This window comes from Dendrobates tinctorius, unplaced genomic scaffold (genome assembly GCF_039654945.1).
Source record: "Dendrobates tinctorius isolate UK_male_01 unplaced genomic scaffold, ASM3965494v1 ptg000223l, whole genome shotgun sequence".
NCBI lineage: Eukaryota > Metazoa > Chordata > Amphibia > Anura > Dendrobatidae > Dendrobates > Dendrobates tinctorius.
In genome coordinates this window covers 29,942,692-29,967,465 of record NW_027361890.1, presented here as the reverse complement: position 1 = coordinate 29,967,465, position 24,774 = coordinate 29,942,692, and the positions used below count along the sequence as shown (strand labels likewise).

The 24,774-nt window shown below is 43.3% G+C and overlaps 1 protein-coding gene across 2 annotated transcripts in view; it reads right to left on the bottom strand.

The window, feature by feature from the left end:
• Nucleotides 1-24,774, bottom strand: part of TNRC6C (trinucleotide repeat containing adaptor 6C) — a 175,056-nt gene that overhangs the window by 44,323 nt on the left and 105,959 nt on the right. For both annotated transcript variants that reach the window (XM_073555424.1, XM_073555425.1), the window contains exons 6-8: nucleotides 1,283-1,489; nucleotides 251-411; nucleotides 67-147 (exon numbers count right to left, since the gene is read on the bottom strand). In XM_073555424.1, the coding sequence (XP_073411525.1) occupies nucleotides 67-147; nucleotides 251-411; nucleotides 1,283-1,489 (449 nt within the window). The remainder of the gene's footprint in view (nucleotides 1-66; nucleotides 148-250; nucleotides 412-1,282; nucleotides 1,490-24,774) is intronic.

The window sequence follows — 24,774 nt, the reverse complement described above, 5'->3', positions numbered from 1 at the left end:
AATAAAGCGGAAACCCTCTTTAAGCATCCAATAACTGTAAATTTTTCCATTTCAGATAAAACTTACTGGAAAGCCCATGTCAGTGAGCTGTTTAGTCAATCGGGTCATAATCCAGGCCTCATCAGATTTATTTGGGGTCTTCATGCCCTGTTTTAATAAAAGTGGGAAAAAATGCATTAAGGTTAAAAAAAAAAAAATCATTCAACAAGTGAGGATCTGTCTAGTAAAATATATTCCTACTTGTACATACCTTGGGAAGTCCTTTCTTGGGGCCATTACCCCAAGAATTGCAGGAGGAGTTACTGTCTTGAGAAGCAGCATTATTCCACATATCGTTTTCCTCATCCTCCCACTGACTGAGGCCAACTTCCTCTCCTCCACTTCCCCAGCTTTCTTGCATAGATTTTGGGGCTAGAATTGGGAGAAAAAAAAAAATCAAATACATAGAATGTTATGTTCTGGTATCTCATCAATATCCATGACTTTTACAGCATATATTGAGAATATTGTTAAAGAAAAATGGCTAAAAATGCACAACTGGATGTATCTAGCTAATGCATTAGAATAATCCTATGTGAGGCCTGAGCTCACTTTACTTACTAGTAATGAACTCCACCTAGTTCACATTGGCTTATAAATGAGAAAAAAATAACCAAAAATTTGTCTTAAAAAAGAAAGAACTCGGCTCTCCTGACATGTAATTTTTACTAAATACTGAAATTCTAGAACATATTTCCATAGATCTCTTATTGTAACAGTTCTTTATTATTCCTAAATTGACAAATGGGAGGTAGTCAGTGTGGGTGTGTCTCTACACAGTCATACTGGCCAACCAGTGCTGACTATGTCACACTGTGTAGGGATACACGTCTTTGACAAGGGGCATGGTGATACCCTTTTGTCAATTTAAATGGGGTGCTCACTACTATCATATAGTATATAGGAAACAAAGCACCCCACCAATTAGCACCAGTAGCGAATGGAAGTAAACCGCGTATGTAGTGGGGCACCCATAGCTTCACCATGCTGTTTAGTTGGAAATGATCTGCAGTACCCATTAGTGTCCACTAAACAGTCAAGGCGCTGTGGTGTGCTACTCCGTCCATTGTTTACATTCGTCCGCTACCGAAGCTGGTAACGGGTGACTGGTGGGGCTGTTGGACGTTAACTGATATGAGATACTGGTAGATTATCTATCCAATGGATAAATTATGTCAATCTTACATTTATGGGATAAGTAAAAAGTAAATAAATAAAAAAAATAAAAACTCTGACTGCACACCTGGTTTGCAGAGCACAGGGGCAGCAGTTTGAGCACTCATCCTTCCATAAGATCCAGGAGACTCCGAAGAGCCATCGGCCCAACCTGAACCACTATTAGAAGGCTTGCCCCACGCTGAAGTCCCATTGTCAACTGCAGCAGACGGAGATGGAGGTTCCCCCCAAGAGGCTTCAGTCTTTGAATGGACAGGGGGCATATCTCCCCAGCCTGCAAATTCAATAAAATTATTAATTCTAGAGCAGAGACTTTTCTTTCATTAATATAATATTTGACACAACAATGTCCTTTAATATGAATAGAACAGAGCTGCAATAACATACACAACCCTTTAACAGGAGCAGAACTGTTTTTGGCAGGAGAAAAAGGAGACTTCAAATTCTGGACAATCCCATTAAGGAACCGTTCACGTATGCAAATATTTCTGAAAATGTGGACGTGACAGGCAAAACATGAAGATCAAAGATCTGGGGTTGTGAAACCTATGAACGATTGAAACATTATTACATGAGCTTATAATATACTATCGTGAATCAGTTTTCTGCACAATCTCTATATATAAATCTGAATGTGTGTGTATCACCAACCAATCACGAAGCAGCAGAGTGGGACACCAACCAATCACGAAGCAGCAGAGTGGGACGCGGTTGGAGAGCAGGGCTGAGGACGGATACAGCAGGACAGTGCATGGAGAGCGGGGCTGTGAGGATGACAGTCTTCAGGACAGGGGCCGAATAGTGCCGGCAACCTCCCAGCCATGTCCCGGCTCAGTCGGTGCTCCCCGTTGTCAACTGCGCTATCCCCCCTCTCCCCTGCAGCTTCCTGGCCTAAATTTAGTCCCCGGCTTTCTACTGCAGCCCTAGGCCATGCCCCCCGCAGGCCACACAATCTCATGATGCAGCTCCGCTCCAGCCACGCCAACTCTGGCAAGCTCCGCCCACCCGTGCTAGGCCACACCCCCGCAGGCTGCCCAATCACATGCTCTGCAGCTCCGCTCTAGCTCCGCCCAAACAAACAATCTGCGCACATCTTCCCTCTTAAAGGGATCTCCTGTATGGAAGTTAGGGCAAATCCCTCAGCGCTCTGATTCTGACCCCAGGCCTCTATTAAAGGGATCATTGGTATGGAAGTCAAGGCAAATCCACTCAGCTGTGGTTCAGACCCCAGGGATCATTGGTATGGAAGTTAGGGCAAATCCACTCTGCATTTTGGTACTGACGCCAGGCCTTTCTTAAAGGGATCCCCGGTATGGAAGTTAGGGCAATTCCACTCAGTGTTCTGGTTCTGACCCCAGGCCCCTCTTAAAGGGATCCATGGTTTGGAAGTCAGGGCAATTGCCTTCAAATGCTCTGGTACTGACCCCAGGCCTCTATTAAAGGGATCATTGGTATGAAAGTCAGGGAAAATCCATCCAGCGCTTTGGTTTTGACCCCAGGCCTCTCTTAAAGGGATCCCCGGTATGGAACTTAGGACTGTTCCACTCAGCTCTGTGGTTCTGACCCCAGGGCCTCTTAAAAGGATCATTGGTATGGAAGTTAGGGCAATTCCACTCAGAGCTCTGATTCTGACCCCAGGCCCCTCTTAAAGGGATCCCTGGTATGGAAGTGAGGGCAAATCCACTCCGCGCTTTGGTACTGACCCCAGGCCTCTCTTAAAGGGATCTCTGGTATGGAAGTTAGGGTAAATCCCTCAGTGCTCTGATTCTCACCCCAGGCTTCTATTAAAGGGATCATTGGTAATTAAGTCAAGGCAAATCCACTCAGCGCTCTGGTTCTGACGCCAGGCTGACGGGATGAGGTGGGATATTAGGGGTAGTCCGGTGGCTCTGGCTGACGGGATGATGTGGGATATTAGGGGTAGTAGTCCGGTGGCTCTGGCTGATGGGATGATGTGGGATATTAGGGGTAGTAGTCCGGCAGCTGTGACGGGTTGATATGGGATATTAGTGGAAGTTGTCCGGTAGCTATGGCTGATGGGATGATGTGGGATATTAGGGGGAGTAGTCCGGTGGCTCTGGCTGACGGGATGATGTGGGATATTAGGGGCAGTAGTCCGATGGCTCTGTCTGATGGGATGATGTGGGATATTAGGGGTAGTAGTCCAGTGACTCTGGCTGACGGGATGATGGTGGATATTAGGGGTCGAAGTCCGGTGGCTCTGGCTGATGGGATGATGTGGGATATTAGGGGTAGTAGTACGGCGGCTGTGACAGGTTGATATGGGATGTTAGTTGAAGTTGTCCGGTAGCTATGGCTGATGGGATGACGTGGGATATTAGAGGGAGTAGTCCGGTGGCACTGGCTGATATTAGGGGTAGTAGTCCGGTGGCTTTGACGGGATGATGTGGGATATTAGGGGTAGTAGTCCGGTAGCTTTGACGGGATGATGTGGGATATTGGTAGTCCGGTGGCTCTGGCTGACGGGATTGTGTGGCATATTATAGTGAATGTGGCTATACACTCAGATATATATATATATATATATATATATATATATATATATATATATATATATATATATATATATATATATATATATATATATATATTAATTAATTATAATTTGTTATAACTAACTGTAGTTAGTTACTATGCCTAGGCAGCGCCGGGCTCTTCACCTAGTACATAATAAAAGTACCGTACTTATTGACGAGAAAGGGTCATTAGGATTTTTATGAATTTCATTATTTACTTCTATATTCAGAGCCATGGGTGCAATTTGTGCCACTTTAGGGTCTAGAACATAACTGTTACAGCTCCTTGTCACATTAGTTGTGCCAAGTGACTGTGATGCCTGCTGCTGGCCATGGCAGTGTGCCATTATGTGCAATCTACTGCCCAACTCAGGTCCTGCAGAAGAGAGCTTTTACCAGCCAGTCAGGAACATCAATGAAACTGCAGAGTCTAGGAAAAGAAAATTTTATTGTGATATTTCCAGACCCTGCAATAACCCACCCCTTCACCATAATGGCTCACAGAGGAGAGCAGCAATTTAGAATAGATTTTTACAAAAAAAATTCCTAAATTTAAATATTTTTTAGAATGAATTCGGAAACATCTGCAGGATAAATCTACAGTCATTGGAAAAATAAACCACAAAAATACTGTTGGTCCATGCACTATGGATGTACCTAAATACAGTATTTTGTAAACCGTACTGTATGTAACTGTTCCACTATTTTGTGCTATGCATCCAATACACTAATTTTTATAGTCTTTACCAATGGGTTATCGCCCACAGAAAAATTAAAACTGTGTCATGATTGGATGCACATAGCAGAAAAAAAAAATTCACATAAATGTGCACACACAAATATCAGGGGCTATTGAAATGCATCAATAAAAAAGTAATTTTAATCTATTGGAAAAAAAAAATGATATCCTGTTCTACATACTACTACTTCACTTAATTAGCATCTTGTTTGTCGTAAATTTTCATCATTCCAATGACTTTTGGAGTTTCAGAAAAAGAATAAATCCCATGAGGCCAAATCAGGAAGACATGGTAGATGATTAAGGCGCCTTTGGAAAGTTTTTGCTAAAGTTCCAATCTTCACCTGACATTTTCTCAATCACAATTTTAAAATGAAACAGCATTTTCTGCTAATACATATACATATGTATATACACACATCCAAACTAGCAGCAGATTTTCAAAGTAGCACTGTCTTCATGTTGTAGAAAAACTACAGATTTTCATGCAAATTTCCTTTAGACCATTTTTCTCTTAGACAGTTTCATAAATCTGCTTCTTCATTTCTGCTTGATAGTAGGTGAAATGTTACATTGGCTGCCAGTCTAAATCTACAGGTCCTGTGTGCAGACTTTGCAGTGTAGCTTACGAGATGCAGTTTCACACTGCTAAGAGCTGACAGTGAGAAACTGATCACCAGCAGGAGGCAGGATAGAAAAGCTGAAGCATCACATAAGATACATTGAGTCTCCACTCTGCAGATGAGGGGCATCATGTCTATGTCAATGATTTATCTCTGGCTGCTATTAGATGCAAGTACAATTTTTTTTCCATTTTGTTTATTTACATAATGCCATCATATTCAGCAGTGCTATCCATACATTATCATCACTGTCCCCGTTGAGGCCCAAAATATAAATACCCTATCAGTAGGTCTTTGGAGTGTAGGAGGAAACCGACGCAAAACCAATGTAATGAGATGTTGACGATGCAGAGGCATTATGGGAAATGCAGTCTGCATGAGTGGTAACGGGGAAGTAAGAATAAAGATATCAAACAGCAAAAAAAATAGCACATCAACTAGAACAGGTAGGCCAAAACAAGAATCTCTACTGTATTTGCTAGTAGCCTATGCTACAATATAGAAGCAGCAGGTAGCTTAAAGTACTCAACCAAGCAGGAAAAATTACATTTTTTTTCTTGCATTACTACAATGTCCTAAAAAGCAATAATACCATTCATTCCTATGGTCACAGAGGAAAAGTCTGCAGTCACTTCATGTGCCTGCAGAGTGCTGAATCGTGAAGGTGTGTAATGAGCATACTGTCACGATTCCTGTCTTTCCTGTGCTGGTGTGCAGCCACGTAAATGCGTGTCAGTGATTAACATACTTGAAGTCACATGCTGACTTTTCTCACGTGGCTTCACTCAATAGAAGAGAACTGAGAAAAGCGCAGGAGTGCAGTCATCACGTGACCACAAGTGTGGAGAATACACACGGCCATGTGTCTTCCTACTCTCACGTGGCATACAGAGGAATCGTGCTGGCAGTATGTATATTGCACACTATCACAATTTGACAGTCTGCAGTCACAAGAAGAGAGCATAAAAACAATAATAAAAAATGCTGATGTTTTGTTTCAACCAAGGAAGCTTATGGGCAACACTTGCCAGTCTATGTCCATACAGTGACAAAGGCAGGAGAATTCCATAAAATGTATGCATTGTGAAATAATATATATATCCAACTGAAGGTTCAAACATGATGTGAACAAAGCCTTGCAGAGATTATTGGTGGGAAAGACTGGTAAGGATCAGCCTTAAAGGGGTTTTCCCACGAACAAAAGATCCTTTTATTCACTAGACCTTGGAATAATAATAACTTCCACAATAGGAAGTGATTTAGAAAATGTCCCTGTGCTGAGATAATCTTATAAATGTGCCCCTGCTGTGTACTGTGTAATGGCTGTGTCTGACCGTACAGGGACATGGTCTGATCATACTACAGCCCCTGGGAAACAAAAGTTAATATACAGACATTATAGCAGGGGATTGTTTTTGTGAGGTAAAACATTTCCTTGCCCGTTTTTAAATAATGTGTTATCTCACAGAAAGAATCATCTGTGATCCCAAGCTGTTCTGTCTGTATATTCTTTTGCTTCCTCCTCTGGCCAGGAGACATGATATGATCAGACCATGTTCCTTGTACAGTAAGGGCCCCGTCACACATAGCGATCTCGCTGGTGAGATCGCTGCTCAGTCACTAGTTTTGTGTCGCAACAGCGATCTCACCAGCGAGATCGCTGTGACAGCGATCGGCCCCCCTGCCGGTATCGCTGATCATTGATGGAAAGCCCTGGACATTTTTGGGGTCGCTGGTGTCCCAATAGTGAGCACACATCACTGCGTGTGACAGGCGGGAGACCAGTGACGAGGAGCTGGTAACTAAGGTACACATCAGGTTTCTAAGGGGGTGCGCTGTGCCTAGAAACCCGATGTGTACCTTAGTTACCAGCGCGCTGATGCAGGGAGCTGGTAACCAAGGTACACATCGGGTTTCTAAGAGACGCACGCCCCTTAGAAACCCAATATGTACCTTAGTTACCAGCTCCCTACATCAGGGCGCTGGTAACTAAAGTACACAACAACGCTGCGCGCTCAGCGTCACTGGTGCTGATCGCTGGTGAAGCTGTCTGTTTGACAGCTCACCAGCGATCATGTAGCGACTCACCAGCGATCCTGACACGTTGATATCGTTGTCGGGATCGCTGGTGAGTCACTATGTGTGACGGGGCCCTAAGACACGACCATTACACAGTACACAGCAGGGGCACATTTATAAGATTATCTCAGCACAGGAACATTATTTTTGAACTCTTCCTATTGTGGACCTTATTTTCATTACAAGATCTAGTGAATAAAATGACCTTTTGTTTGTGGGACAACCCCTTTAGTTTGTTCTTTTGTTCATGATTGATTTAGATTTGAGTAGTGTACCGTAATTAATATATCCCTGTTCTTCCATAGATTTCTAAATGGGAGACAACTTTAGCTCAGTCTATGTAGAGAATTTGTGGCTCAAAATCATAGAGAGTAAAAACTACCTTACACCACTATAAATATATATTACAAAATTAGTATAATTGGCACAAGAGGTTTATCCTAAAATTAATATTTTGTAAAAGGAAAAATATATATATAAAAAAATAAAGAATAGTGCTACAGACTATTTTATTCCTACTCTTAAAATCACTATAACAGAAAAAAAAATTAAAAAATAAAAGGCAAAGTGAGCAGAACCATGGTGCATCGAGGGTGGAAAGGGTTTGTATGTTTTAGAACAGTATGCGGGCAGGTGCCAGGGAGATTCTGTCCCAGTTCTCCTAAACAGCTGCCAATGGTCCCAGTGATCGGTGGCAATCATAGGATCCCCCCCCCTCTTCACTACAGGAGGTCATCATACACCGCAAGTCACCATTTTATAAGAATCACCCAACACTAACAAATGTTGGTACTCCCACACAGTTTTATCACTAAATTTGCAACTCAACTGCAAAGATATTGACCCCTACACTGGTTTGTGAATCTACGGATTACCCCAATTCCTTGTACAGGTCCAGATAGAGGAGAATGAACAATAGTTGACTTTGACTCTGGTTGCACACACTGAAAATAATAGCAATACATGTTCCAAGGTTTAGTGCGATTTAGGTTTAGTAAAACTCAGTCTGATCAAACCCCCCCCTTTATTTCCACCATGACTCGCTCATTACCCTGGGAGACACATGGTGCAGAGACAGTTTACAATACTATTCCCATTATAGACAGCTTGGGAAGGACACTTAAGCCGGCTAAGAACAAAGAGGTAGCATCTTAATAAGCAGATCTACCTTTCTCTAATCCTGCCAGTGCTTTCAGAAGGGAGCAAACAGCAGGTGTGTTACTATGAAGGTGACATTGATACACTGGTCATCCTGCCATTATAGACTTGAGTCTGAGGCGATTGCAGTAATAACAGATATGCTCCTGTTATAGGCGACATGCTAATCTTTAGGATGATTGCACCAGTTATTGGCAGGTTTCCATAGGCCGGATCCAGAAATGGCAAGTGTCATGAATTTTGCACCAAAGCAATGTCATTATAAAGTATGCATATGGATGTGAGTTTCGAAAGCCATCGGCACATAGTAGAAAAAATAAATTGCACATATGTATGTATACATTTCTGCATTTACACATACACGATACATATATACATGCATACACATACATGTATACACACACAAAATATATATATACATATATATATACACACACATATATATATATATATATATATATATATATATATATGGTATGTAAAAATTACTGTATACATTATATTGCAGAAAAGCGGCAGATTTTCACTGCAAATTTTACCCAATATATGGAAGATTAGCCACAAATTTGCAAAAATTATCCAGTGTCTAGAATATATATATATACTGTGTATATATATATATATATATATATATATATATATATATATATATATATATATATATATATATATATATATATATATATCTAATATATAAAGTTCAAAGTGTGTATGTATGTATGTATGTTTGTATGTCCGGGATTGGCATCCGCACCATCGCAGCTACAGCCACAAAATTTGGCACAGTCACACGTCTGGACCCCGAGAGTGTCCTAAACTAAGTTGTGAGGCGAAATTTTAACCCCGCGCGTTCCAATTCACCAAACAATTTTGTCACTATCTACATAATGGGGAAACCGTGAGTGCGTATCAAGCCCCGCCCCTCATTATGATGTCTCAATGGTTGCCATGGCGACGCTGATATCATCAAGCCCCGCCGCTCATTATGATGTCACAATGGTTGACTATGGGATGGAGGATATGTATGACGGGTATATGGACACGGGACTATGGGATGGTGGATATGTATGACGGGTATTTGGGCACTGGACTATGGGATGGAGGATGTGTGATGGGTATATGGGCACTCAACTATGGGATGGAGGATGTGTGATGGGGGTATGGGCACTGGACTATGGGATGGAGAATATGTATGATGGGTATATGGGCATGGGACTATGGGATGGTGGATATGTATGATTGGTATATGGGCACTGGACTACGGGATGGAGGATATGTATGATGGGTATATGGGCACTGGACTACGGGATGGAGGATATGTATGACGGGTAGAATCATAGAATCGTAGAGTTGGAAGGGACCTCCTGGGCCATCTGGTCCAACCCCCTGCTCAAAGCAGGATTCGCTAAATCATCCCAGTCAGATGTCTGTCCAGCCTCTGTTTGAAGACTTCCATTGAAGGAGAACTCACCACTTCTCGTGGCAGCCTGTTCCACTCATTGATCACTCTAACTGTCAAAAAGTTTTTTCTAATATCTAATCTGTGTCTCTTCCCATTCAGTTTCATCCCATTGCTTCTAGTCTTTCCTTGTGCAAATGAGAATAAAGTTGATCCTTCTACAATGTGACAGCCCTTTAGATATTTGTAGACAGCTATTAAGTCTCCTCTCAGTCTTCTCTTTTGCAAACTAAACATTCCCAAATCCTGCAACCTTTCCTCATAAGACAGGGTTTGCAGATCGGTCACCATTCTGGTCGCTCTTTTCTGAACTTGCTCCAGTTTGTTGATGTCTTTTTTAAAATGTGGTGCCCAAAACTGGACACAATATTCTAGATGAGGTCTGACCAAAGAGGAGTAGAGGGAAATAATGACTTCACGTGATCTAGACTGTATGCTTCTGTTAATACATCCTAGAATTGCATTTGCCTTTTTTGCTGCTGCATCACACTGTTGACTCATATTCAGTCTGTGATCTATTAGTATACCCAAGTCTTTTTCACATGTGCTGTCACTTAGCCCTATTCCTCCCATTCTATATATGCTTTTTTCATTTTTATTGCCCAGATGTAGTACTTTGCATTTCTCCCTGTTAAAAACCATTCTGTTAGTTGCTGCCCACTTCTCCAGTTTATTTAAATCTTTTTGAATCCTCTCTCTCTCTTCTCTAGTATTAGCTATCCCTCCTAGCTTTGTGTCATCAGCAAATTTAATCAGTTTACCCTCAATTCCTTCATCTAAATCGTTGATAAAGATGTGATGGGTATATGGGCACGTGACTATGGGATGGAGAATATGTATGATGGGTATATGGGCACAGGACTATGGGATGGAGGATATGTATGATGGTATATGGGCATGGGACTATGAGATGAAGGATGTGTGATGGGTATATGGGCACTCGACTATGGGATGGCGAATATGTATGATGGGTATATGGGCATGGGACTATGGGATGGAGGATGTGTGATGGGTATATGGGCACTCGACTATGGGATGGTGGATATGCATGATGGGTATATGGGCACGGGCCTATGGGATGGAGGTATGTGTGATGGGTATATGGGTACTCGACTATGGGATGGAGGATATGTATGATGGGTATATGGGCACGGGCCTATGGGATGGAGAATATGTATGATGGGTATATGGGCATGGGACTATGGGATGGAGGATATGTATGATGGGTATATGGGCACGGGCCTATGGGATGGTGGATATGTATGATGGGTATATGGGCACGGGCCTATGGGATGGTGGATATGTATGATGGGTATATGGGCACAGGCCTATGGGATGGAGGATATGTATGACGGGTATATGGGCACTCGACTATGGGATGGCGAATATGTATGATGGGTATATGGGCATGGGACTATGGGATGGAGTGTATGTGATGGGTATATGGGCATGGGACTATGGGATGGAGGATATGTATGATGGGTATATGGGCACGGGCCTATGGGATCGTGGATATGTATGATGGGTATATGGGCACGGGACTATGAGACGGAGAATAATTATAATTTGTTATAATTAACCACAGTTAGTTAATATGCCCGGGCAGCGCCGGGCTCTTCAGCTAGTGTATATATAATATAATATAATATAATATAATATATATATATATATATATATATATATAGTTAGTAGAGACCAAAAGTTTGGACACACCTTGTCATTCAAATTGTTTTCCTTATTTTTGTGACTATGAAAATTGTAGATTCACTCTGAAGGCATCAAAACTATGAATTACCACATGTGGAATTATATAAATTAACAAAAAAGTGTGGCACAACTGAAAATATTTCTTATATTCTAGGTTCTTCAAAGTAGCCACCTCTTGCTTTGATTACTGTTTTGCACACTCTTGGCATTCTCTTGATGAGCTTCAAGAGGTAGTCACCGGTTTTCACTTCACAGGTGTGCCCTGTCAGGTTTAATAAGTGGGATGTCTTGCCTTATAAATGGGGTTGGGACCATCAGTTGTATTGTGCAAGTCTGGTGGATACACAGCTGAGAGTCCTACTGAATAGACTGTTAGAACTTGTATTATGGCAAGAAAAAAGCAGCTAAGTAAAGAAAAACGAGTGGCCATCATTACTTTAAGAAATGAAGGTCAGTCAATCCAAAAAATTGGGAAAACTTTGAAAGTATCTCCAAGTGCAGTGGCAAAAACCATCAAGCGCTACAAAGAAACTGGCTCACATGAGGACCACCCCACGAAAGGAAGACCAAGAGTCACCTCTGCTGCGGAGGATAAGTTCATCCGAGTCACCAGCCTCAGAAATCGCAGGTTAACAGCAGCTCAGATTAGAGACCAGGTCAATGCACAGGGTTCTAGCAGGAGACACATCTCTACAACAACTGTTAAGAGGAGACTTTGTGCAGCAGGCCTTCATGGTAAAATAGCTGCTAGGAAACCACTGCTAAGGACAGGCAACAAGCAGAAGAGACTTGTTTTGGGTAAAGAGCACAAGGAATGGACATTAGACCAGTGGAAATCTGTGCTTTGGTCTGATGAGTCCAAATTTGAGATCTTTGGTTCCCACCACCATGTCTTTGTGCGACGCAGAAAAGGTGAGCGGATGGACTCTACATGCCTGGTTCCCACCGTGAAGCATGGAGGAGGAGGTGTGATGGTGTGGGGGTGCTTTGCTGCTGACACTGTTGGGGATTTATTAAAAATTGAAGGCATACTGAACCAGCATGGCTACCACAGCATCTTGCAGCGGCATGCTATTCCATACGGTTTGCGTTTAGTTGGACCATCATTTATTTCTCGACAGGACAATGACCTCAAACACATCTCCAGGCTGTGTAAGGGCTATTTGACCAAAAAGGAGAGTGATGGGGTGCTACGCCAGATGACCTGGCCTCCACAGTCACCAGACCTGAACCCAATCGAGATGGTTTGGCGTGAGCTGGACCGCAGAGTGAAGGCAAAAGGGCCAACAAGTGCTAAGCATCTCTGGGAACTCCTTCAAGACTGTTGGAAGACCATTTCCAGTGAATACCTCTTGAAGCTCATCAAGAGAATGCCAAGAGTGTGCAAAGCAGTAATCAAAGCAAAAGGTGGCTACTTTGAAGAACCTAGAATATAAGACATATTTTCAGTTGTTTCACACTTTTTTGTTAATTATATAATTCCACATGTGTTAATTCATAGTTTTGATGCCTTCAGAGTGAATCTACAATATATATACATAGTGTGTGTGTGTGTGTGTGTGTGTCAAGCCCCGCCCACTCCACATAGCCACACTCACTCCACACGCAAAGCCCCATCCACTCGGCCACGTTTTTAGTGCACACAGGCAGAGACACATTCACTCGAAAGCCACCCTGCAAAACTCAGCGGCTGCGACGTCCCAGCCGCTGCGAGCTACAATCAGGGCTGCCGCCTTCAGAGTATCAGTGCGCGGCAGGCACAGGCCACATCTAGCTCCGTCGTGTCTAGAATGGAGTTGCTCCTGTGAGGCATGACGTCAAGGGAAAGGGAGGAGCCTCATGGATTACACCGCTGTGCTCATAACAGGAAGTTGCTGTGCACGTGTGAGGTGAAAATGAGAGGAGTGAGGTGAAAAATGAGAGGCGTGAGGGGGAAAATGAGAGGCGTGAGGGGGAAAATGAGAGGCGTGAGGGGGAAAATGAGAGGCGTGAGGGGGAAAATGAGAGGCGTGAGGGGGAAAATGAGAGGCGTGAGGGGGAAAATGAGAGGCGTGAGGGGGAAAATGAGAGGCGCGATTGGAAAATGAGAGAAGTGAGGTGCAGCCGCAGTATGAGGCTGTGTATAGAGAAGAGTGAGGCACTGTAGGTGGAGGCTGTGTATAAGGCCACATTCACATGTTCAGTATTTGGTCAGTATTTTACCTCAATATATATAAGCCAAAACCAGGTGTGGGAGAAAAACACAGAAGTGGTGACGTGTTTCTAATATACTTTTCCTCGGATTGGTGTACTCCAAGTTTTAGCTTACAAATAATGAGGTAAAAATACTGACCAAATAAAAATAAAATACCATACCAACAATACTAGGGAAATCACTTAGTTATTTTGTGTTGCAAATCTGTAGTGTTGAATATATGATGTGAAATGTTTTTATGTGCAATATAATCATTATAATTTGTTATAACTAACCCCAGTTAGTTACTATGCCCAGGCAACGCCGGGCTCTTCAGCTAGTTCTACATAAAAAAAAAAAGCCTTAAAGGGGTTGTCCAGAATTCAGACAGCTCCTTCTTAAAAACTATATTCCCAAGTGTAAAATAAAAATAACATATCATTCACTCCCAGGGCAACCTTGAGATTGATATTCCATGTGAACAATACAGCCAAAAACAATTGCTAATTGGCTGCAGTTCTCACACTTCCTTCATAGGTCAAAGGTTCATCTGAAGTAGGTGTGAACGTTGCAGCTCATTTTACAGTTGTCGACTGGCTGCAGTGTTCATATGGCATAACAATTTAATGTGGTTCCTGGCTCTGGTATCATTGGAACGGCACTGATGAACGAGTTGAATATCTCTTATTTATATTTTTCTCTGTGAAATATAGCATTTAAAGGGAACCTGTCACCATGAAAATGAAGTCCAATTTGCAGGCACCTGGATTCTGACGCTCTTTTCCCATTTGTGCTGTGTCGCTTCACTGCATAAATATTCACATTTATTGCTTTTGGAGAGTAGTATGTGAAATTTCTGGTTGTAGTCCAAGTGGGGGTTCCTTCAGTCATCTCTGGGTGTGCGCACTTTCACAGCTCGGCAGCTGATCTAGCAATCTGTGATTGACAGAATCTGGGAAGGGTAAAAAGCGCACGCCACCAGAGAAGACTACCCACGCTATGATTGCAACCAGAAATATCACATACTGTGCTTCAAAAGCCACAAATATGAATAACTCTACAATGGAGCGAGGCAGAACAAACTGGAACAGAGCAGCAGAATTGGGGGAACTTAGTGATTTTACAAGGCGTTTAATTCAATTTTTTAACAAATGTCAGGTCATCTTTAAGGAGGGTTTGTCAGAGTAGTGCATAACCCCTGTAAGACAACAGAAAGATATTGTAAAGTAGAAATTTAATTTTCTCAGAATAAATTTGTAAAACGCCCACTACAGATTCACATTCACTCCAAACATAAATCAATGGAGCCTAAGAATACAGATCTGTGTTTTCATGCGAGATGTCAATGGAGTCATATTACAGGTGGGTATTTTTAGGCCTCATTGACTTTTATGAGAATAAGGATCCATAACAGGGATACAGAAGTCACTGTGACTCAATTAAATCTAATGTTATAAATCAGGCGCTCTCTTTGGGTTTTTTCACACCAGTTTTAGGGCATGTCAACACTTATTTTTGAGACAGATCACGAACCTATTACAATCCACATGCCTTTTCACATGCCCTTTTGTAGCGGACAATTGGTCCAAAAAAGGTACTCGGGTCCTACTTTGATCCATGTTTGTCTGTATTTTGTTTAATCGGTAACAGAAGCTTAGTATATTTTTTCCCCCCCACACGAGAAGACCGAGATCACAGACCATTTTTCACATATGAGAAGAAAAAAAAAAGAAAAGACGAGTGAAATTGCATACGATGTCTTCTGGAACCTGTCTGAAAAAGCACAGCAAAAACGGACCAAAAAATGAACAAATGGCGTCGCAATGTAAAAACTACATTGTCGTGCATATGTTCAGTCTTTATTACTTCTTTTAACGGCTTCGGAAACAGTAAAACAGTTAAAATACATAGCAAGTTTATTTTTCAGATGGTTTCTTGCTAGAAAGCCGCCCGCTAGTTGTAGTTTAAACCATGGAATAAAGCTGCCGGCTGCAAAGTGCAGTAAAAAATATAGCAAAACCGCCAGGAAACAGGTGGTTTCACCTAGGAAAACTTCGATGGGTCTTAGCTTCAGACTCTTAGGCTCTTTTTCTACGTGAATTTTTCAATCTCTATTGGCAACTTCGCCCTAAAATATACGGTACACTTTTAAATAGAATACATTGGGTCCTTAACCCCTTTACCCCCAAGGGTGGTTTGCACGTTCATGACCGGGCCAATTTTACAATTCTGACCACTGTCCCTTTATGAGGTAATAACTCTGAAATGCTTCCATGGATCCCGGTGATTCTGACATTGTTTTCTCGTGACATATAGTATTTCATGTTAGTGGTAGAGTTTCATTGATATAACTTGCGTCTATTTGTGAAAAAAACGGAAATTTCGCAATTTTCCCAACTTTGAATTTTTATGGCCTTAAATCACAGAGATACGGCACACAAAAAACTTAATAAGTAACATTTCCCACATGTTTACTTTACATCAGCACAATTTGGCAACCAACATTTTTTTTTGTTACGAAGTTATAAGGGTTAAAAGTTGACCAGCGATTTCTCATTTTTACAACATCATTTTATTTTTTAGGGACCACATCACATTTGAAGTCACTTTGAGGGGTCTATATGATAGAAAAAACCCAAAAGTGACACCATTCTAAAAACTGCACCCCTCGAGGTGCTCAAAACCACATTCAAAAAGTTTATTAACCCTTCAGGTTATTATTTTTCCCCAACTAAGGGGGTGATAACGGGGGGTTTGATTTACTATTTATAGCGGGTTTTTATGTTTGGCAGCTGTCGCACGCTAAAAGATGCTTTTTATTGTAAAAAAAAATAGTTTTTGCATCACCACATTTTGAGAGCTATAATCTTTCCAGATTTTGACCCACCGAGTCATGTGAGGTCTTATTTTTGCAGGACGAGTTGATGTTTTTTTATTGGTACCATTATCGGGCACGTGACATTTTTTGATCACTTTTTATTACGATTTTTAGGACGCAGAAACAACAAAAACCAGCGTTTCATGAATTTCTTTTAGGGGGTGTGTTTACACCGTTCCGCGTGTGGTAAAATTGATAAAGCGGTTTTATTCTTCGGGTCAGTACGGTTACAGCGATACCCGAGTTATATGTCTTTTTATGTTTTGGCTCTTTAATGCAATGAAAACAATTTTATATAAAAAAATTATTTTTGCATCGCTTTATTCTGCGAGCTATAACTTTTTTTTTCACTGATGACGCTGTGTGGCGGCTCGTTTTTTGGGGGACAAGATGACATTAACAGCGACACCATGGTTATTTTTTGCTTTTTTATTTTTTTTATTTTTTAAGGGGTTCACTAAAGTGGTTAACTAGTGGGACAATTTTATAGGGTGGGTCATTACGGACGCGGCGATACTAAATATGTGTACTTTTATAATTTTTTTTTTATTTCCAAAAAATGAATTTATTAGGGATTTTTTTTTTTATTTCAGGATTTTTTTATAAAAATTTTTTTTTTTTTACACTTTTTTTGGTGGCTCAGTGGTTAGCGCTGCAGCCTTGCAGCGCTGGGGTCCTGGGTTCGAATCCGACCAAGGACAACATCTGCAAGGAGTTTGTATGTTCTCCCCGTGTTTGCGTGGGTTTCCTCCGGGTACTCCGGTTTCCTCCCACACTCCAAAGACATACTGATAGGGAATTTAGATTGTGAGCTCCATTGGGGACAGTGATGAAAATGTGTGTAAAGCGCTGCGGAATATGTTAGCGCTATATAAAAAAATAAAGATTATATTGTCCCAGGGAGGGACATTACTGTAATGTGTCAGATCGCTGATCTGATAGTTTGGACAGCACTCTGCCAGATCAGCGATCTGACAGGCGCTGCACAGGTTTCTTCCGTGCCTGCTCTCTGCAGGCACTGAGCAAGCCGCCTCCCTGCAGGCCCCCGTGGCCATCTTGGATCCGGGGGTCTGCAGGGAAGGAGGCTTTCAGAGCAACGCAGCACATCGCGCTGCTTCGGGGGTCTCAGGCAAGCACTGAGGGAGCCCCCTCCCTGTCGATGCTTCCCCGATCCCCCGATACACTGCGATCATGTCTGATCGCAGTGTGCCAGGGGTTAACGTGCCAGGGGCGGTCTGTGACCACCCCTGACACATAGTGCCGGGTGTCAGCTGTGATAATCAGCTGACACCCAGCCGTGAACAGCAGCAACCCCCCCCCCCCCTGGGAGCGCCGCTGATCGCTTAGACATACTATCCCGGCCCCGGGTACCGTGGATGGGATATTATGTCTCATGTCAGAAAGTTCTTAAAGCCTCTGAAGCCACCCCACAGCACAATTTAGGATGTGAATTAGCATGGATAAAGTACCTGAAAGCAATAGAAGTTATCAGAAAAATAAACTGTTATTGCCATCCTCGGCATATGCACCGTATTAGTCCTTGGGCTTTTCTTCTCTAAAATTAGTCTAAGGCTGGCCACACACACTCTGTAAGAACAATGCTCACGGGAGTAAGCAAAAGAGTATACAGACATTACAGCAGGGGATCACAGCTGATTCTTTCTGTGAGGTAAAACATTTCACTGCCTGTTTTTAACCAATGTTTTACCTCAAAGACTCAGCTGTGTTCCGGTGCTGTAATGTCTGTATACTCTTTTGCTCCCCCCCACCCAGGAGCTGTGGTCAGACAGACATTACACAGTACACAGGAGGGGCACATTTATAAGATTATCTCCGCACAGGAGAAACATCCTGGGGTTTATTTCTATTTCAAGATTTGTTGATTAAAATATACTTTTGTTCGTGGCACAACCCCTTTAAAGGACGTGACCGGTCTATTCTTCTGGCAGTTTCTGACTGGAAGTCGCCACTTATTGTATATGCAGAATGTTAAAAACAAAAAGCCACTGCAAAAGACATCCAGAAAGACCTAAAATTACACTTCAGGCAAAACTCTGCCGGCGTTTTCCTGAAGCATATTTTACTTCAAAAACTATGCGGGTACACTGGCATCTAAAATATGCATCATTTGAACATACCCTTAGGCCTCTTTCACACATCAGGTTTTCGGCGTCAGGCGCGATCCGGCGCTTTTGACAGAAACCGGATCCGGCGAAATGCAATGCCGGATCCGGTTTCCCCCCCATTGACTTGCATTTGCGCCGGATCGCGCCGGATGGCCATGCGTTTCATCCGGTTTTCGCCGGATCCGGCAATGTGTCGCGATCCGGCGTCTGGAAAAAACGGCTACTGTAACGTTTTTTGTCTCCGGCGAAAAAGCCGGACACGCCGGATCCGGCGCGTCCGGCTTTTTCACACAATGAAAGCCTATGAGCGCCGCAATGCGCCGAATCCGGCGAAGGCCGGATCCGATTTTTTGGTCTGAGCATGCTCAGTAGCTCTGCCCACAAGACATATATAAAAGCAAGACAGTGGGACCCACAGCCACACCCAACATGCCACCCAAGAAAGCAACCAAGCGAAGCAGGAGAAGGCAGGAGACCACTGCAGCACCATCAGCACCACCACCACCCCAAATGGAGCAGCAAATAGACCATGCTGAGGAGGGGAGGCCAGCAGCAGATGAGAGACGGTAATTATCAAATCACCCATTCCTCCAAACTAGGGCTATTGAATATCAAGATATTCATTGGCCCTTTGTTTCTCTTTATTCAACAGCCGCCCAATAGATGCAGCAGCAGCAGCAATGGCAGCAGCTGGAACACCACCCACAGGCATGGAGTGTGGCCACCAGGAAGACAGCACATCATCTTCTGGGAGCCCTCCCTCGCATCGTCAGCGTTTGACGGTAAGTTTTTATTTCCAAAATCCATCTTCTCTGTAATATATGTCTATTCATTGCCTTTTATTTCAAAACAGGAATCACAAGATGAAGAGGAGCTCCCAGAAGAAGAAGGAAGGGGTGGACAGACACCTGGAGTGGGCTCACAATTGGTAAGTTTTTTGCATCAAACGCAGAAACACAACATCACACTACACACAACACATAGAAAACAATGTTCTGCAGACCACACACAGCAAACAAATGCCTACATCCAAAGACATAACATTTTTTGTTTTCTTCTCTAGTCTTCCCAATCTGGTGCTCGGCCAAGAGGTCCTCGCAGTGCCTCCCAGGGTCGTCGGCGACAGCAACGCGGCGGTCACCAGCGTGTAAGTATAAATATTTTTGCTTTGTTTTTTTGCACTTTTTATTTCATTTCTTATGTGGAGGCTAATTATGTTATTTTTGTCTTTTTCTTTAACAGCCTTCACAGCGTGCTCCCGACTCTGACGGTGAGGATGGAGGACTCGATGTGGACCACCTCATCGATCTCGTCAGAGAATGGGAGCCGCTCTGGAATATGGCTGACCGCCGCCACGCTGACCTTATCGTTACCCGACGACTCTGGGAGGAAATCTGTTCGCTCCTTGTGGGCCGCTGGGAGGACCTCGATGTTCGGGCCCAGATTACAGAGCGTAAGTATATACAGTACCGGTTGCTTGATGTAAACCAGTGTTTCCCGAACTCCAGTCCTCGTGGTCCCCACGGATCATGTTTTCAGGATTTCTATTTACTATGGAAATCCTGAAAACATGACCCCTGGGGACCATGAGGACTGGAGTTTGGGAAACACTGATGTTGTATACTAACCACTCCTTTCTCGTTTCAGGGAACAGAATTGTGAATCGGTGGCGGTCTGTGAGGGATCGTTTCAAGAAGGAGTTCAATAAAGAGATGCGGGCCCCGAGTGGATCTGGAGGACGCAGGAGCAAGTACAAGTACGCAGAAGCCCTGTCGTTCCTCCGGGAAACAATGGTCACCAGAAGGTAAATATTACACACCACATGTGAAAAAAAATGTTAGATGTAAATTTTTTTTTCAGCCAGGGCCATACCATGTCAGTATTTTAATTGTTTTTTTTTCTCTTTATTCCACAGCACGGTGAGCAGCACTCGGGAGCCTGCACGATTGGACCCTTCTGAGGCGATCCCTGAGGAGACCGGCACCGAGGGACACTTCGACCGCCCCGGTACATCTGCACCTTCCCAGCCTTCCCACACATTCGACCCATCTGTCCCATCCACCAGCACAGGAGCATCGTGGCCGCCTACATTACATGAAGCTGCTGGTGAGGAGATCGCTTTCCCTTTACCCCACCCTTCTGCCCCTGCCACCTCTAGTACACCTGCGGGTACTGGGCGGCAGCGGCAGAGGGGTCAGGAAAAGACTTATGCGCCAGAGTTCTTGCATCTGAATGCATCTTTCCAGAACTGTCTAAAAGTCTTGTCAGAGCAAATCTCCGCAGGCTATCAGCAGATCAACTCCAGCATTCTGGAGGTGAAGACACTTCTGCAAACCATGCATTCAGAAGCAAGATCTTCGCCAAACCACACCTTTTTCAGGTCTGTTGTGGAGCGCATGGAAACGCTCTCTCCTGCCCAGCAGATGCATGTAAGGCATTCATGCCACGCTGCTCTCCAGCAAGTTACCTCCCAACCTCCTCCTCCCACCACAGTAGTTCCTCCACCTGCACCCCCTCCAGCCACTTTCCATCCTCCCCCTCCTATTACATACCATCCACCTCCAGCCACTTTCCATCCTCCCCCTCCTATTACATACCATCCACCTCCCCAGCACCATCCACCTCCCCAGCACCATCCACCTCCCCAGCACCATCCACCTCCCCAGCACCAGCAACCTCCCCAGCACCAGCAACCTCCCCAGCACCAGCAACCTCCCCAGCACCAGCAACCTCCCCAGCACCAGCAACCTCCACAGTACCTGCAAACTCCCCAGTACCAGCAACCTCCCCAGTACCAGACATCTCCCCACTTCCAGCAACCTGCCCCGTACCAGACATCTCCCCACTTCCAGCAACCTGCCCCGTACCAAACTCCTTCCCCATACAACTTGCCATCAACATCATCTGCTCCTACAGTCCCTGCCCAACCCTCCACTCCACCACCCACCACCTCTTCTGCTTCCCACATGTCCACCCATTCTGTAGTTTTTTCCACACCTTCACCTCTAACTGTTCCTTCCCCACCACGATCCCAGTCCTCTCTCCACACTCCCAGTGTCGAAGTGTCCCGCAGCCCCTACAGCAGTATTTCCACCACACACTACACAGATTTATGTGTGTATTTAAATAAAAATGACCAGTTTTATGGTTTCAGTTTTATAGTTTCAAAGTTTTATTAAACAAGTTTATTAAAATTTTAAAAAAGTTTACTAAAAAAATCATTTTTCAATAAAAGTTAAATTATTTTACACTGGTTGTCTGTCATTTCTTTCTGCGGCGAAAAAGGTTAAATACAGGGTATTTAAAAGGTGAAATGGTATTCAAAACTAGGTATATAACTGTGGGTAAATTTTAGCTTTTTGCCACAGTTGTGTTCCTGGTTGTGTTTGAAGCAAAGTATTTCAAATAAAAAGTTGTGTTTATTGTTGGTGATTTCCTAACAATGTACACAACTTTTGTTAAAAGGTGAAATACTTTGCATAAAACACAACCAGGTACACACCTGTGGCCTAAAGCTAAAAATAGAGACCATGACAAGATAGCCAACTTTGGTTGGCAAAGGTATATACTGTTGGTACAGAAGGTACACAAGTTTGGTTGGGCACAAATCTTTCACACTCTGTCATCCTGCCAGTGTACTCTGCCTTGAGGTGACAAAGTATAGTGCAAAATTGTCCCTCATTACTGAAACAGTCACAGAACTTCTAGTGGTAATGTCATGGTAATCTTGCAAGGTGGTTTCTTCAGAGGTGTCCTCAATGGAAATGGGTTCCTTGCAGATAACAAAATTGTGGAGTACCACGCACGCTTTGATCACCTCGTCCACAGTTTCTGTCTTGAGGTTGATCGCAGTCAATAGGACCCGCCATTTGGCTGTCAGAATACCAAAGGTACATTCAACCATTCTTCTTGCTCTTGTGAGGCGGTAATTAAAAATGCGTTTTGGTCTTGTCAATCCTCTGCTAGAGTACGGTTTCAAAAGGTGTTCTGACAGCTGGAAGGCTTCATCCCCTACACAGACAAATGGCATAGGTGGACCAGATGTTTGCGGCAGCGGTCTAGGTGGTGGGAACTGGAAGGTGTTTCCATACAGTTTACGCCCCATGGCAGACAGTTTGAAAACTTGAGAGTCATTGGAGCGGCCATAGGCCCCAATATCAACCGCAATAAATTTGTATTCCGCGTCAGCGATGGCCATGAGGACAATTGAAAAATATTTCTTGTAATTGAAATATTCCGATCCCGATCCAGCTGGCTTTACAATGCGGATATGTTTCCCGTCCACAGCGCCCAAGCAGTTTGGAAACTGACATATCTGTTGAAACTTGTCAGCAATTTCAATCCACCTCTCTGTTGTGGGCTCTGGTAAAAACTCTTCAGCTAAGGAGTCCCACAGTGCACGGCATGTGTACTTCACAATTCCAGATATGGTGGAAATCCCGAGTCTGTACTGGAAATGCAGTGACGAAAGGGATTCTCCAGTTGCAAGAAATCTGTGGGGAATTAAAAAACAATAAATTAGTTTTAAATCACAGCATTACATACCAAAACTGACCTATAACACTTGGAGATACAAACTACCACCAACAAGATTGCAGTGAAAGTGTGCTCTGATGCGATCATATCCAATAAATGTGGCTTACCTTAAAGTCACCATCAGACGCTCTGCGGGTGAAACAGAGAAGCGGCAATAGGTGTCCGCTTTTCTTATGAGGTGTGCAATGCGCTCCACCAAGTAATCAAAATTCTCCATTTTCATCCTAACATATCCAAAAAATGTATCCGGGTTTCGTCGAAGGTCCATGCATAGTGTAGAATAGACCCCACGCGTCATTCTCTTGGCTGTGATGGGGTGGATCCACAAACGTCGTCTACGATACCTGATGCGCTGCTGTCTCGCTCTCTCCTTCTCCAGAACAATCACCCTCAAACGATTTGCCTCCGCTGTAAAATCCGCCAAATTCTTCAAAATATTTCCAATGACAACATCCATCTTCGCCAGTAACTTGCTCTTCTCTCCAACCTGCACTTTCTCCTCTACAACCTGTCAAAGAAGGGCTGTAGGAACATGCTATATATAGTTTTCCAGTAGCCAATCCCGTTCGGAAGGCCACAAGGGTCAATTTTAAAAACCGGATCCGGCGTAATCCGTCAAAAAACGGATAGAAAAACGGATGCGGTTTTGTCTGTCAAGAAAAAAACGGATCCGTCAGAAAACCGGATCCGTCACATCCGGTTTTACGAAACATTTGCCGGATCCGGCGCGACGCCGAAAACCTGATGTGTGAAAGTAGCCTTAAAGGGAATCTATCACCAGGTTTACCGGGGTAATAAACAGCTCATGAAGGACTTCATGACACCAGGTTTACTAGTCCTCTAGCGATAATCTCCTGCTGATAAAACAATTTTATTGAAACTACAGCAAGCAGCTCGGTAAGTGACACATTGCTAGTATTTGTCTCTACATTATTCCTCAGATGAGGTGACAAAAACCTGCTGACAGGTTCCCTTTAATTCTTACATGTTAGGCAGCCCACCCAGCATTACTACTCACTGCAGAATACCATTGATGATGCTAATAGAATTTATAATTCCATACATTGGTGTCATTCAGTAGTTCAGCCACACAGAATAATTGGGTAGCCGTACATATTGTAGCCACAGTACTGCAGCATTTTCTACAATATCAGTAGAAATGTAGAAGTTTGAGGAATTTATGAAGTTGAAAATATGTAAGAATGCAGAGTCCATGGAGAGATTTTCCGACCGTCTTCCTGTCAAGTAATCCAAAAAAAACGCAAACTGCAGGCCGCCTCTCCTCAGCTTGAAATGGCAGCTAAGTAGCTTTCCTTTCATTTCATAGAGAAGGCTGCTAATATCTTCTACACATCACATAATTATCATATATGTTTAGGTAGTTTTCTGATATACACCTTCACGACATCAAGTCATTCTTAAAAAGCTAAAAGCTGTTGAAACTGGATCATTTGGTAAAGCTTATGCCATAAAAATCTAAAACAAGAAAAAGAAAAAAGGGGGTATGCACGCCAATGTCATGAACAAGGGTCATCAGAGCCTTG